The sequence below is a fragment of the Rhinolophus hipposideros genome, assembly GCF_964194185.1.
Source record: "Rhinolophus hipposideros genome assembly, chromosome: 20".
Lineage (NCBI taxonomy): Eukaryota > Metazoa > Chordata > Mammalia > Chiroptera > Rhinolophidae > Rhinolophus > Rhinolophus hipposideros.
The window spans coordinates 24441773-24458907 of record NC_138066.1 but is presented as its reverse complement, the minus strand read 5'-3'; the positions used below and the strand labels follow the sequence as shown (position 1 = coordinate 24458907).

At 33.0% G+C, this 17135-nt stretch overlaps 1 protein-coding gene across 1 annotated transcript in view; it reads left to right on the top strand.

The window, feature by feature from the left end:
- The window catches only part of BRIP1 (BRCA1 interacting DNA helicase 1), a gene marked incomplete at its 3' end in the record, with an annotated part of 148564 nt that overhangs the window by 44766 nt on the left and 86663 nt on the right, over positions 1-17135 (top strand). Inside the window, 4 exon segments of the mRNA XM_081027780.1 lie at positions 4667-4888; positions 6932-7131; positions 11369-11501; positions 15376-15530. Of these exon segments, the coding sequence (XP_080883906.1) occupies positions 4667-4888; positions 6932-7131; positions 11369-11501; positions 15376-15530 (710 nt within the window).

Below are 17135 nucleotides of genomic sequence, written 5' to 3'. Positions count from 1 at the left end.
CCAAGGAAATCAAGAATAACATGAATTTGGGCTAGGTGGAAATAGAGAAGTCTTTCTTACTAAAGACCTGTGTGGTCTTTTTTTTTTAAGACACATGATTTTTAAACAGATTTTTGCCAGAGTATTAGTTTGATAATCTGCGTACCGGTTTGATAACCAGTTTACTCTAAAACGAAAATTGCAAGTCTGAAATTACACCCAGAAATTATTGGTGAACCATAAATTGATAGCATATGAAATCACAATGACATTTTAATGTATTTTGAAAGTTTTTCTATCTTTCACTAGCATTTTGTCAGAGTTGATTCTACACAAAAGGCTATGAGGTCTATAGCCCCTAGAGTTTCTTTTTGATAAATCACCTTCTAATGTAAATAAATCATTTTATATTATGCTTTTCTTTATTAAATGCAAATTTATTCAAAATTTGTTTGGGGATATTCAAAAGATGCTTCAATAGATACTCAGACATGTGACTATGAAGTATAAGTACTAAGGAACTTCAGTGGAAAAACTTTAAGTGACTTGTTCAGAGCCAGGAAAAGAATGCAGATTATTAAATCAAAACCATTGTTGACGTTCTATTTATACTTATTTTCGCGTAAGTTCTTTTTACCTGAGGAACTGTGAAATCTCTTCATTATATATTTAAAAAGTTCTCTTCAAGGAGATGAAAATATGAAAAAGTCAAATGCTAAAAAAGTAAAATAGAGAAAAGGCTCTTCATAATAAAACCCCATAAATTTTATGCCTAAGTAGACTTCTTTCCATAAATAGCTAATTGATCTACTGGAGTCCTCAAATTCTTGAAATTTATTTTTTTTGTTTTTGTAATCTATGCAAGGAGACTTGCTGGAATTGTCTTTTTAATTACTTGTTATTGGGAAAATTACAGGTAACTAATTATTTGTTATGTCATTGCTAAAAGCAATTATAATGTTTAAGATCATGCATTGCAAGCAAAGTCTTATGTAATTCTCTAGAATCTTGTAGTGCTCGATGTTTTTTGATTGATCATTTTATAAGTTTGAATCACATAAAAGTAAAAAGTAATTCAGTAGATTTGAATGTTCAGAATTTTTCATTGGCATTTAGTTTGTTTTAAAGTAAACAAGTCTTTTGTTTTTGAATATTAGTGATATAAATAATTGAAGATACCTGCTGGTAGTTGTTTGTCTTGAACCTAATTCTGCCTCAGAATGCTTAGCTCATAGGCATATGTGAACATTCTTTTTTTTGTTGTTTGCAAGCCCTCAGGGTAATTTGGTATTGTAATGAGGGCCAATTACAAAGTTACTATAGGTGTCTGTGTTTACTATGACTGAATTACCAAAGCCAAATGATAGATAACTGAAAGTTTGAGTGAAAAGGAGTTTAAAGTGTGATAACGCTTCAATTGACAGACTCCCCTCAGGGTTGTGTTACACTGCTAAAATGGATGAGCTTTTCTGGTTTTGCTATCAGCCTGCACAGGAGTGTCATTCTAAGTGCCCTTAAAGTGTAAACTTTCTGATTTTTTGGCTCGATCCAAAGGCACATGTGTTTTTGTTCACTGTTTCTTTTACTAAAGTGCCCTTATACTGGAAGAATAATGCACTTATCTGTTAAAAGTTCATTTTGTTTCAAGTAAGAAAACAATAATCTTAACTAGCCCCAGAAATAATTCTAAAAAATTTATTCTAGGTTTGGAATAATAATCTATTTTTGTTAAGATGAGATTTAACAGTTTCTAAACTAGACTCTGAAGGCACCTACCTTAGTGATCGTTTGTACAAATATAAGTTTTTGGAATAGTACGGAAGATTTTGGAATGAAGAAATGGTGAATATATTATTAAACTCAAATCTATATTAACCTTGTAATGAAAGATACTTGGCACATCTCCACCTTTCTCTGGACCCCAGAATCATAAAATTTTAGAGCTGGAAGGAACCTTAGAAATGATAATCAGTGGATCAGAGGAATCTTAAAAGGCTTGTGGTTCAACTACTCTTTTTAGGCCTAGTCATATGAAAAAAATGGGCCCTGAAGTTTGCCCAATATCAGACAATTAGCAAGGAGGCAGATTTTCTCACTCCTAACCATTTTGATTACACTAGAAACAAAAACAGAAGGTGGCATTATGGTATGGGGAAGTTGACATAGCATGAAAGGTGAAAAAGAGTAGTAGAGGTTAGACAAAGTAAATGAACATAATATTTAAAAATGTACTAAATAAAGAAGGTTGGGTGAGCCCTTTCTCCCCATTTTTATTTTTAATACCTTGGTGGACCAACAGGTGGTTTTCCTTAACATGACTATATACAAAACTTTAGGAGAACTAGTAGTCCTCAGTTCATCAGGCATTGTCCTTGGATTTGCTGACATTCTCTTAAAGCTTATGAAGCTTTTATGTTATACTCCATTTCTAGCAATTTCTAGGTGCTTTTGTATATGTAATAATGTCTGTATGTTTTGAAAACATAGGTCTGCCTTTGGATAGTTCATAGTTAAAAATGCAAAATTAGATACAGATATAGATATGTATATCTATAAGCATATGCATGTATGTAAAGCATATATATATGTTATGTATAAAATATATATATAATTTTTCACTTGTTAAGGACAGCAAACTGGAAGGATAAGTATTGGATTTCAAAATCACATTTGAATTTTTTATTGATATGTGCAATTAATTAAAATAAAAGTGACCCATTATTCTACCCCTTAGTCCCAAATGACAATGGAAAAACAAAAGTAATAACATGTACTTGGTTAGAAGACTCAAAATTACAGAAAGACATAAAATAGAGAATATCTTTCTTTCCAGCTCTTTCTACCCTCTTAACCCTTCCAGGGAACTACTTTACTACTGTAAAGTTTTATGTATATTCTTCCAAAATATTTAAAATATGTATTTGCTATAATTTATGTGTATATATTCTTTTAATAGCTTAAACATATTAGCACACAGATAAATCTAACTCATTTTTAAGGGCTATATCTTTTGTATGAATTTACCGTAATTTATTTAATATGTCCCCTGTTGGTAGACATTTGGTATATTTCCAATTTTTTGGCTATTAATGCTGTGTGTGTATATATAAAATTTTGATGTGTATTGACAAATTGCCCATGTCCTTCACTAATAGTGTATATTTATACTTCTACTAATTTTATACATTTTTAATAGGATACAACACACCCTTGCTAGGGCTGGGTTTTATCAAACATCTTATTTTTTAATTAGTGTATGTTACAAAATTTTTTACTTCCAGTAATAGAATGCCAAAGGACATTAGTACATGAAAGAAGAGATGTAAATTACTGTTGAAGTTTGTTCATGTTCATGCAATATTATGCCGAACCTTGCTAGAAAGTATAAAAAATACAAATCAAAACAAAAGGGTTCTATTTTTTTACCTTTAAAATAGGGTAAGATAAGGAAAGATAATGTTAATATTGATAAAGTTGTGGAAAAATAGTAATGTAAAATGATATATACTTTCTGGAGGATAAATTGGTGATTTTCAAGAAATTTAGAAATTTAAAAATACCTTATACTCTCTGATTCTATAATGCCATTTCTAAAGATATATATTAAGAAAATATTTAGAAATGGGCGTACAGATGCTCATTGCAGCATTATTTCTAAAGCAAAAATTGGTAACAATCTAAATGCTCAATAAAACTGATTCGTCACCTATGGCACATTATTTCAATATGCATATATGGGCAACAATGAAAAAATAGTGATGTGAGAGAATATTTCTTATGGGAGTTTTAATAAAATAGGACAAGAGAAAAAGTGATCCCAGTTTTATAAAAAAATATTTATTTACTTTGGCTAGATTGTTAATAATTCTCAATGCCTGGGGAAAATATGCTTCATTCTAATTATTTTAATATTGGGTCACGTTGTAAAGATATATACATATATACTACATAGGTATAGAAGAAATATGAAATGAAATACATCAAAATGTTAATAGTACATTCTTTGTGTGATGGAATTATAGATAATTTAGGTTTTTCTTGATATTCTTTTGTATTTTCCCAGTATCTTGTAGTGAACACTCTTAGTTTATTATTTTTTTCTCCTAGGACATTCTTTCCTCTCTCCCTCCCTCCCTCCCTCCTTTTTTTTTTCTCTCCCTCCCTCCTTTTCTTCCTTTCTTCCTTCCTTTTTTCCTTCCTTCCTTCTTTCCTTCCTTCCTTCCTTCCTTTTTACTTATTTATATTTGATTAAGTAATACTGTGTCATGGCTCAAATTGAAAAGATACAAAAGTGTCTATAGAGAAAAATCTCTCCCACCCCTGTCCCCAAATCATTCAGCTCTCATTTTTTTTAACACAACCAGTGATAGATATCTTGTGTGTCCTTCCAGAAATATTTTTGCCTAATATCACTTTAATCAGAATAAAGCCACAAAGAACATAATTTTAAAAATATACATCTCAAATTAATTTGAGGTATCTGTTGCTATACTGATCTGGAGCTCTATTAAGTCAACTAATATAGTTTCTTTAAGATGGTTGTGATTGTAGATATGGTGTAATTTAGCTCCTCTATAAAATCTGTGCCTTGTGGATTTAATGATGTTCTAAAATTCTGAGATAAACTTGTTTTATTTGTTCTAGTCCAGTATTGGTTCACATTTAAGTTATGAATATTTGTTTTTAGGGCAAATCCTGCTATTTTTATCACGGTGTTCATAAAATCAGAGATCAACACACATTACAGACTCTCCCAGGGATGTGCAAGGCCTGGGATATAGAAGAACTTGTCAGCTTGGGGAAAAAAGTAAAGGCATGTCCATATTACACAGCACGAGAACTAAAAGAAGATGCTGACATAGTACTTTGTCCCTACAACTATCTTCTAGATGCACAAATAAGGGAAAGTGTGAGTAGATATGTAAAAATTAGAACTTTTTTCCTATTTAATGGGATGTAAGTGGTGAATGTAAAAGCTTTTAGATGTTTTAATGTCTTTGTTTTTTGCTTTATAGTTAATTTGTTTAAGTATAAACAGATTAGAATACTGAAAACATTCTGAGGTGTATTAAAACTGAATTTAAGACCTTGTAATTTTAATTTCAAAGTAATAGGCACTTTTAAGGACCTAGTATTAAAGTGGGATTATAGCAGGGTTTTTCAACCTATCAAGGTGACATGTTGGGCTGGATAATTCCTTGTTGTTGTGGGCTATCTTGTGCATTGTAGAATGTTCAGGAATATCTCTGGTTTTGTCACTAGATGCTAATTACACTCTCACATCGTCTCAATCAAAACTGTCTGTAGACGTTGCCAAATATCCCCTCAGCGGCAAAATTACCCCCAGTTGAGACCCATTTATAGTATCACTCTTGCCATTTATGAGTGGTCAGAAAGAATTATTTTAAAACATTTATTTGAAGAATCTGTGTTTTGAAGACCTTAAGTTGGGAGAATCTATATACAATGCAAATTGTGCTTTGTGAGCTTTTGAGAAGTCAACTTCAGATATAGCATTTGTTTATTTGTCTGTTTTATCTTAGGGACATCCAGTTGTTATAGCAAAAGACAAAAAAAAAGTGAATAACTTAGTATATTCAATTGTTATTTTTCTCTTTAGATCTGACTGCACAACTCTCATTAGACTAGGAGACTAGGAGACTCTCATTAGTCTCCTGAGGATTGTTTGTTCTTTTGTATATCTCTGCTTTTGACGACACCTATATTGAAATGCCCAACTCTCTCTTTGTCTATCCAAATCCAAATCCTATTTATATTTAAACCTCAGTATATTTCCTACTCTTCTGTGGTTCATTCTCAGTCATCTTCAGCTCTCTGTATATTATTATTTTTTCAAAATAACTCATTGACCATTTCTTTGTATTAGTCAGGACTCTTCCAGTTGCAAGTGACAAACTCAGCTTCAGTAGAGCTTAAGAAAAAATACTTGACTCCCTCTTTATTGTGATGGCTTTATTCTCAGGCAAGTTCTTTCCAGTGGGAATAGAGAAAACCATAAGTAGCCTGTGACCTTGGAAAAAAGAACATGATCTTCTATTAGTCACCCAGAATTATTCTGTGTTTAGCCTAGTATGGATCTCACATCCATTCTTGAACCAGTCACTGTGACCATGTAGGGTTGGAATACTTTATTTAATTGACAAGCCTGGGCTCTGGGTTTACCCATGTTGTGAGAGTGGTCATGTCCCTTGATTAACAGATTAATAGTCCTACCAGCATCATATGGGAGTTGGGCTAGAGTAGTTCTCAAACTGAAGGGTTGAACGGACTAAAACGAAAGATACACACTATTACATTAGTATTTTGAGAGTCTTCTAAATCTTGTTATTTTAGGTTTAAATGTTTTTTTAACTCTGCTTTTTAAATTATGTTGGAGACTCCTTCAAACCCAGATTTTTATACCCCTTTCTGTAGCCAGCTGTACTTTGATCCAGGCTCACTTAACATATATATTTTAGTTTTGATATGTTTGCAAAGTATTTTGAGAGTGACAAATGGCGTACTCTGTAATGAGCTGATACTTGGTTGGCCTTAGTGCTTTAGAAGTTTTACGACCTAGAATCAGTTGCTTATGTAATTGCTCTTGCATTATTGGACTACAATATGGTGAATTTTTTTTTAATTAAATTTATTGGGGTAACAATTGTTAGTAAATTTACATAGATTTCAGGTGTACAATTCTGTATTATATCATCTATAAATCCCATTGTGTGTTCACCACCCAGAGTCAGTTCTCCTTCCATCACCATATATTTGATCCCCCTTACCCTCATCACCCACCCGCCACCCCCTTACCCTCTGGTAACCACTAAATTATTGTCTGTGTCTATGAGTTTTTGTTAATATGGTGAATTTTTAAATGAAATATCTTGCGACTGCTGTCAAATCCATTTTGCTGAATGTTTTACAGGAATTTTTTTTTATCTTGTAGATGGATATTAATCTGAAAGAACAGGTTGTCATTTTAGACGAAGCACATAACATTGAGGACTGTGCTCGGGAATCAGCAAGTTACAGTGTAACAGAAGTTCAGCTTCGCTTTGCTCGAGATGAACTAGATAGTATGGTCAACCATAACGTAAGGAAGAAAGACCATGAACCCCTACGAGCTGTGTGCTGCAGCTTCATTAAGTAAGAACATTTGTCTATCAGTGTCATTTGCGCTGCCTTTGTATTAAAAACATGTTCTGTTATGCCAGAGTATTTTATAGTTAGTATACTGTGACCAGGCTAATTGGGAAATGGATTGCTCATGCCTTTAAAAATAGGTTAGTACAAACTTTTGTCTTGTTCAAAAGAATGTAATGTGGACAGAAGACCTGAACAGACACTTCTCTCAAGAAGACGTACAAATGGCCAACAGATGTGTGAAAAGATGTTCAGCTTCACTACCTATTAGGGAAATGCAAATCAAAACCACGAGATACCACCTCACACATGTTAGAATGGCTATTATCAAGACAAGTAATAACAAGTGTTGGAAAGGTTGTGGAGAAAAAGGAACCCGCATACACTGCTGGAGGGAATGTAAATTAGTACAGCCACTATAAAAAACAGTATGGAGGTTCTTCAAAAAATTAGGAGTAGAGCTACCATATGACCCAGCAGTTCCTCTTCTGGGTATCTACCCGAAAATTTTGAAAACATTTATTCATAAAGATATACCATATATACCCTTATGTTCATTGCAGCATTATTCACAGTGGCCAAGATAATGGAAACAACGCAAGTGTCCTTCGATGGATTGGATAAAGATATATTCCATATATACAGTGGAATACTACTCAGCCACAAGAAAGATGAAATATTGCCATTTGTGAAAACAGGGATGGATCTTGAAAATAATCATGCTAAGTGAAATAAGTCACATGGAAAAGTCAAGAACCTTATGATTTCACTCATATGTGGGATATATAACTGAAAGCAACAAATGAGCAAACAAGACAAACAAACAAACAAAAACTCATAGACACATAGACAGTAAGGTGGTTACCAGAGGAAAAAGGGGGTGGGGAGTATATGGTGATGAAAGGAGAGTTGACTTTGAGTGGTGAACACACAATGCAATATACAGACGATTTATTAGATAATTGTACGCTTGAAACCTATATAATTTTAATACTCAATTTCACCCCAGTAAATTTAATAAAATAAAAACAGAATAGAATAGACAGAATCAATTTTTTAAATTGATAATTATAAGTCTTATTCCTTATTTAACAGTCCTATAGGCTGTATATAGGACATTGGGCTGAATATAAACATGGTTTTAATTAACTTATTTTAAAATTTTGGATTATGGCTTTAATTTATTGCTTTACCTTCTAGTTTGAGTATAATTCTGGTTTGATGAGTTTCAATTAACCAGGATTTCAGTACTCTAAAATAATAGATTTAGTAGTAATTTTATTAAAATTTATATTAGATTTCCCTTTCATTAGACATTAGGTTATTGATAGAGAATCTCTTTTATCTTAGAAAAAACTTCCTCTGACCTACATCCTATTCTGTTTACTGCAGCATTTTCCTGTTCCCTTTATAGGATACTTTTAAAAAATTTGAATGTTATACAGTCACATGTTTGAACATAAAAGGTATACAAATTTATGTTGTAAAAACTTCCTTCTCACCCCAATCCCCATCTGCTTCGTTCTTGTCCTCCTAAACAAGTTTATCATTGAGTGCATATTCATGCATATTTGAGCCAATATAGATATTTTCTCTTGTCCCTCCCTTTTACCCAAATGATGGCCTACTATATATGCATTTTTTTGTCTTCCCCATTTTAAACATAAAAATGTTTTAGTTTTTTAAAATCATTTTATTGAGGTATAACAAGCTGTAAATATCTAATGTATACAATTTGATGAGTTTGGAGATAAGTATATATCTGTGAAACTATTGCCACAATCTACAACATTGATTACTGCATCAAGAACCTTGGTTGGGCTTGCACCAAGAAGTGGAGGAATGGCGTCTGGAAGAAGACACGCAAGAGGTTGGTGCAGGACTTGAAAGGATTTGTTGAGGAGGAGGAGGTTGCACAAATGAATGTGGCTGAGACGGCGAACAGCTTGCACCTGGCTGTGACTGAGAACGACACTCCGGAGCTCCTCGACGTGATTCCTGAGGAAGTGCTCAATGAGGAGTTGTTGGAACTGGTACAGGAACGCGTAGCTGAAGAAGAGGCAAGAGAAAAGAAAACTACAGGAGAAGAAAATAAAGAACCTCTAAGAAAATTCCTAGTGAAGGGTTTAGCAGAAGCTTTTGCAGACCTCAACAAAGAAAAATATCTTTATAAATTTAGTGTAGCCTAAGTGTACAGTGTTTATAAAGTCTACAGTAGTGTACAATAATGCCCTAGGCTTTTACATTCACTCACTGACTCACCCAGAGCAACTTCCAATCTTACAAGCTCCATTCATGGTAAGTGCCCTATACAGGTGTAGCAATTTTTGTCTTTTATACCGTATTTTTGCTGTACCTTTTCAATGTTTAGATACACAAATACTTAACTATTGTTGCAATTGCCTATAATATTCATTATAGTAACATGCTGCACAGTTTTGTAGTCTAGCAATAACCAAATAATCTAGGTCTATAGTAGGCTATAGCGTCTAGGTTTGTGTAAATTCACTACATGATGTTCAAGCACTGACAAAATCACCTATGGACACATTTCTCAGAACATATCCCCGTCATTAAGTGACACATGACTGTATAAGATACTCAGCTGGTCTCCCAGAGAATTGTTTGTGTGGGGGGAAAAATCCCCGTACACAGTTAGTGACCAGAGGTCTTGGAAGTGAAGTAGTAGTAAGAATAGAGGAGACACGCGAGAATGTTTTTTCTAGACAGCTTCTGTGACACCTTCTGGTTTTCCTCCTTCTTACAGTCTATTCTTTCTCAGTTTTATTTATTTTTTTATAGTTCTTATTTTGTGTGATATCTAAATGTTGAAGTGCCTCGGGACTTGGTCCTGGGACCTCATTTCATTTCTAGCCCTGCACCTTCCCTGAGTTACGTAACCGACTAAGTACCATAGCAGCACTGATGAGGCCTGAATCTGTCTGGCTCCAACCTCTCCCTGGAATGCTATTTTCATATATCCAGTTATTCATTATTTCTGGATATCAAATTTCACCTTTCCAAAATAAGACACCTTTCTTTCCCTACCTACTTTCTCCAACTACCCGACTTTCTCAGCTAAGCAAACAGTACCAACCAGTTCATCAAATCAAAAATTTAATATTATTCTTGATTACTGCCCCACCTCCTTCAATGTATCAGTAAGTTTTGTAAATGCCACCTGCACAACACATCCCAAATCCTTCGATCTTATATCTATTATCTCACAATCACCTCTCAATTAGAATACTGTAATAGCTTCCTAACACGTCTCTGCTTTCACTCTTGTCTTTCTCTTGTAACCCATTCTGGCTTTGAACCTTCTCATTGTACTTTGAATAGAATGTAAATTTCTTATCCTGGCTTAACATCTGCTTCTTGCTTATCACTCCAACATTGTTCACACCATTATTCTCTTTTGCCCATTGTGTGCAACTACATTGGCTTTTTTTCAGGTCCTTAAGTGAGTATAACTTGTTAACTACCTCCGGATCTTTGCACGATTTTTTCTGATCCTCTCACTACTGAGTATATTTTACCTTCAATTGAACAAATGCCACCTCAGGGAGAGCTTCCTTGACATTCAAATTAAAATAGCAACTAGATATTAACCTAGTTTGGCTTCATTATACCACTTATTACTACCTGATATTTTCTTATTCATGTATTTGTTTCTAAGTTTATTTCTCCCTTTAGTAGAATGCAATTTGCATGAGAATAAGGACCTTGCTTATTTTATCTATTGCTATATTTCTACTACCTAGTATAGTGTCTAGCGTAATATAGGCATTTAAGCACTTAATGAATGTACACGAGTACATATATATAAATGAATATATGTCTACATTCTCTAGTAATTTTTGTGTGTGTTGATATGTAACACTTCAATTTTCTCTATTAGATCATTTTGTATTTCCTTTTATGTGCATTTGGGATAAGCTCCTAAGACATGGCTCTCAGTTGGAGAGAGAATCAAGTAAAGCAGGGTGAATCCACAAAACCTAACTGGGAAATCACATACATGTTTATTTTTTCAGGGGTTGGGGGTGGGAATAAGCTTTTTAGCTATATAAATGTTTCATTTGCAATATGAGATCTGCATGCTTTTAAAAAGATGTCTTAATTAATCCACATTCATGTCCTAAGAGCTTCAAGGAGTATAGATGAACGCTTAGTTCTCTGTTCTGTTGAAATAGTGCCCATAAGATGATACTGGTTGATGGAATTGTTTTTATTTCAGTTGGTTAGAAGCAAACCTTGAACATCTTGTGGAACGGGATTATGAATCATCCTGTAAAGTATGGAGTGGAAGTGAAATGCTCTTAAATTTACACAAAATGGGCATCACTGCTGCTACTTTTCCCGTTTTGCAGGTATGATTTTTTTCCACCTGTGAAATTCATTTAGTGAATTAGAAATGACTTAATAGTGAATAAGTTAATCCAGGATAAAAAAAAAAAGGCAATTTAATTATTTTAAATTTTATTATCTAAATTTGATAATCTTTAAGTGCAGTGGCATAAATTATGGATGAAAAAGGTCACATTATTTAGAAGGAAATAAGGCTTAAAGGAATTAATTGCTTGTTCAGAACTAAAAAAGATCAGTATTTTTAGGTTGTAAATTTTGTCAATTGTAAAAGTTAAAACTGGAAAATGAAAAGATAAGAAATTCATATTCTTTTCTCCTTAATTTAGAGGTTAAACCTCGGTGAATAGAGCTCATGAGTGGGCTATGGGATACTGTGAACATTATGAAATTGTATGCAGAATTTTATGAGTATGTACTTTTGTACATTTTTCTGGATAGAGGCTTCGTGACATATATTGTCAAAGAGGTTTTTTTTTTTTTCCAGATGAGAATGTTTTTCTTTTCTTTTTTCTTCTTATTTAATTACTTATTCATTTAAAATAAAAGATTTACTTTTTAGACTGGTTGTTTTAGGTTTACAGAAAAAAATAGCAGAAAGGACAGAATACTCCTATACCACCACCACCCCCAGCCCCCCTACCCCACACATACAGAGACTATAGTTTCTCCTGTTACTGACAGGAGACTGTCATACAATAGTATAGTGCATTTATTACAATTGAACCAGTATTGTTACATTATTAACTAAATTGCATAGTTTACATTAAGTTCACTCTTTGTGTTGTACAGTTCTATGAGTTTTGATAAAAACATAGTCATGTATCTACCAATACAATATCATACAGAATTTTTCATTGCACTTTTTCATTCCTTTACCACACTTCATTCCCTTGCTGAACCCCCTGGCAACCATTAATTTTTTTTTTTTTTTACACTGACTTTATATTTTCGCTTGTTCCAGAATGTCATACAGTTGGAATTCATACAGTGTATGGTCTTTACAAACTGGATCCTTTCACTTAGTCGTATGCATCTCAGGCTCCTCCACGTCTTTTCGTGGCTTTATAGCCTGTTTCTTTTTATCGCTGAACAATAGTTGTTGTATGTATGCACCACAGTTGTTTATCCATTCACCTACTGAGGGACATGGTGGTGGTTTCCAAGGTTTGGCAATTATGAATAAAGCTGCTATAAACATTTGTATGCATGTTATTGTGTGTACATTCCTTTCTTTTCATTTGGGTAAATACTTAGGGTCACGTTTGCTGCATTATATGGTAAGACTATGTTTAGTTTTGCAAGAAACTGCTAAACTGTCTTCCAAAGTGGCTATAACGTTTTATATTCCCACCAGCAGTGAATGAGAGCTCCTTTTGTTCCATATTCTTGTCAACATTTTGTGTCATCAGTGTTTTGAATGTTAGTCATTCTAATACATCGATTGAGTATACCGTTTCAATTTACAATTCCCGCATAGCTTATGATGCAGAGTATCTTTCACATGCTTATTTGCCGTCGACATATTTTATTTGAGGTGTCTTTCCAGATCTTTTGCCGTCTGTTCAATTGGGTTGTTTTATTATTGTTGAGTTTTAAGAGTTCTTTGTATATTTTGTATACAAGTCCTTCATCAGGTGTGTGTTTGCAAATATATTCTCCCAGCCTGTGGCTTGGCTTTTCATTCTATTAACAACATCTTTCAGGGAGCATAAATTTTTAATTTTAGTAAAGTTCAACTTAGTTTTTTTGGTTTTTTTTGATGGATCATGCTTTTGGTGTTGCATCTAAAAATTCATCACTGAACCCAAAGTCATTTAGATTTTTTCCTACCTTCTAAAAGTTTTAGTTTTACATTTTACATTTAGGTCTGTGATCCATTTTCAGTTAATGTTTGTGAAGGTGTTAGGTCTGTGCCTAGATTGATTTCTTTGCACGTGGACGTCTAGTTCTTTCAGCACCATTTGTTGAAAAGATTAATTTTACTCCATTTTATTGCCTTTGCTCCTTTGTCATAGATCAGTTGACAATATTTATGTCGGTCTGTTTCTGGACTCTGTTCTTTTCCATTGATCTATTTGTCTGTTCCTTCACCAGTACCACACTGTCTTGATTATTATAGCTTTATAGTAGTCTTGAAGTCAGGTAGTGTCAGTCTTCTGGCTTTGTTCCTCAATATTGTGTTAGCTATTCTGGGTCTTTTTTGTCTTTTCATATAAACATGGAATCAGTTTGTCAATATCCACAAAGTAACTTTCTTGGATTTTGATTGGGATTTCATTGAACCTGTGGATCAAGCTGGGAAGAACCAACATCTGAACAAAATTATTAAGTCTTCCTATCCATGAACGTGGAGTATCTGTCCATATATTCAGATTTTTTTTTAAATCAGAATTTCATAGTTTTCCTATTATAGATTTAAAGAGATTTTTGAACCCCAAAAGATAACTATTGCTAACATAAGCACAACTAGCATTCTGGGCATATGAGTATTAAAAATATATTTTAATCAAACTATACTTACAATGTTTGCCCTGCATGTAAAAAATGCAATTTAGTAGCATAAGTATTTTTCCAGATTGTGTTAGCTTTTTATGAATTTTTTTGCATAGACTTTCTGCATTTTAAAGGTTATTTATGTCAACAGTAAAATGGATAAATAAATTGTGGGATAGTCATATAGTGGAATACTACACAGCAATTAAAATAATGAACGACTGCCACGAAACCATATGAATTAATTCACCAGACATAATGTTATGTAAAAGGAACCAGACATAGGAGTACAAACTGTACAGCTTCATTTTTTATGAAATTTAAGAACAGATGAGCATAATTATGATTCAATATGTAGAATTTCATTCAGTCCTTCTGTTTTTAGTACAATGCCTCACCTTCGGTAGTTCAAGAGTTCAATGGTTTTGTAGAGTAAATTGCTAGTAGTCTACCATGTTGGAGAGGAACATTAGCATTCCTTTAAGGTATGACCTAGGGCACTTGATTTTTTTAAAAGAACGATTTAATACTTGCCTTTCATTAATAATTTGTGGTGCTGAACGTTTTCCCAACTTCTGTCTTATAGTTCTTTTTAAAAACTCTTATTTGTATCCTTTAGTCTTTTGTTCAGCAGAGATTAATTTTACTCTTACAGATGTATATTACTTCACAGTTTATCCGAGTATTAAAATTTATCTGTCTTATTTATTTGAATTATTTCCACTGAACACATTTTATTGTCAGACATCAGCATTGTCACCGGTATCTTTTATTATTTCAGTATTCAGAGTTTTCTGTTTCACAATGTGGAAAAGCATACTTTTGTTTGTTTTCTTATAATTTTGTCTTAATGTCTACACTTCCATCTGTATTAAAACTTATGAGTCACATAAAAACTAATGAGCCAGTTAGCATCCATTTTGTATTTAGCATGTATTGTTTCCTTGAGTCATTCTTTTAATATAAAATAATATAGTCGTATTATTCTCAGCATCAGAGTACTCTGGAAATAATTCAGGTATTTAGGTGGTATATCAACTCTTTTTTTTTTTAATCAACTTTTTTAAGCTCTTTGGAGAAACCGTTTGATAGGTACATTTTTATTTAGGTCATTAGTTTTGAAAGGCACTATATAATGCCATAATTATTTGAAGAAGTAATGAACCTCCTAAATGTGTAACTTTATTAGAGTATCTTTGACTCTGAAGAGGATTTGGAGATATGTGGGAATCTAAAACATATTGTTCGCACTTGCATATTAATAATGTTTGCCTAAAGTTTCAATGTATATTTTACTTGGGTTTCATTATTGTTTTGAGAAGTTTGTTTTACCTCCACCCTTCCTCTCACCCCAAGTATACTTAATATAGTAATTTCTTGTAGGGACATTTTTCTGCTGTCCTTCAAAAAGAAGAAAAAGTCTCAACAATTCATGGTAAAGAGGAGACAATAGAAGTACCTATTATTAGTGCATCAACTCAAATAATGCTTAAAGGACTTTTTATGGTACTTGACTATCTTTTTAGGCAAAACAGCAGGTAAGTGAAGGTATCTGATCTGTATTTTTCCTCTTAAAAGTGTTAGTCTTATTGGGTGTTAACATGTTTTCATGCTTTCTAATTTTGTGTGAGTATATAGGATAATCATAAATAAGTGGTATAAATATTGCTCTTATTGGCACAGACTCAGATTAATTGAAATTAGTCTTTATTAATGAAACTTATTACTGCAATCAGTAAATAAATACATTTAATTAATTCAGCATTAAATGTCTAGTCCTCTAGGACTAAACTTAAGCATTTAAGTTTTCTTTTAAGTATAGTTTAGGTATGTGTCTCCCAGTATTGGAAAGTCTCTTTGTTAATTGCATAAAGCTTCTGATTAGAACAATGTGGAAAATGAAAAGCAGTCAAGTTCCCACACACTACCCCTTATTGTTATAGTGCTACCTGGTCCTAGGGTTTTTAAAAATTGTGGTCATACATACAGAACACAAAATTTATCATCCTAATCATTTTTGTGTACATTTCAGTAGCATTAAGTAGATTCATTCACATTGTGTGCAGCCATCACCACTATCCATTTGCAGAACTGTTTCATCATCCCATACCGAAGTTCTATACCCATGAAACAGTATCTCTCAAATATCTCCAGTTTGCCTCTTTTCACAGCTTCTGGTAACCTCTGCTCTCCTTTCATCTCTGGATTTGCCCTTTCTAGGTATATAAGTGGAATCATATATATTTGTTCTTTTGTGTCTGGCTTATTTCACTTAGCAGAATATTTTCAAGTTTCAGTCATGTGGTAACATATCAGAATGTTATTCCTTTTTATGGCTGAATAATATACAACATTTTGTTTATCCATCTGTGTTGATGTACATTTGAATTGTTTGCACCTTTTGCGTATAATGCTGCAGTGAACATTGATATACAAGTATTATTTTGAGTCCCTGTTTTCATTTCTTCTGGGCACATACCTAGCAGTTGAATTGCAGGATCATTTGGTAATTCTGTATTTAAATTTTTGAGGAACAACATGCTGTTTTCCACAGTGACTGCACATTTTAGAGTCCCAATTATGCACAAGAATTCCAATTTTTCCACATTCTTGCCAACACTTGTTCTTTTCTGTTTTTTTTTTTGGATAATAGCCATCTTAATTTATATCTCTTTGTGGTTTTGATTTATATTTTCCTAATGGCTAGAGATGTTGAGCATCTCATCATAGGCTTATTGTCCGTTTGTATATCTTTATTGGGGAAATATCTATTCAAATCCTTTGCCCATTTTTGAATTGTTTTTTGTTGTTGTTGTTGAGTTGTAGGAGTTATTTATATCTTCTGCATATTAATCCTGTATCGGTTACATGCTTCTCAAGTATTTTATCCCATTCTGTGGATTGTCTTGTCTTCTCACTCTCTTGATTGTGTCCTTTAATACACAAAAGTTTTAAAATTTTGATGAAGTCCAATTTATCTCTTTTTTTCTTTTGTGACTTGTGTTCTTGATATAGCCAAGAAACATGGTTAAATCTGATTTCATGAAGATTTTCCCTTATGTTTTCTTCTAAGAGTTTTATAATTTTTAGCTCTCAGTATTTTTATAAGATTTTCTACACAGATTGTAGAGTTTCTGTGTTGA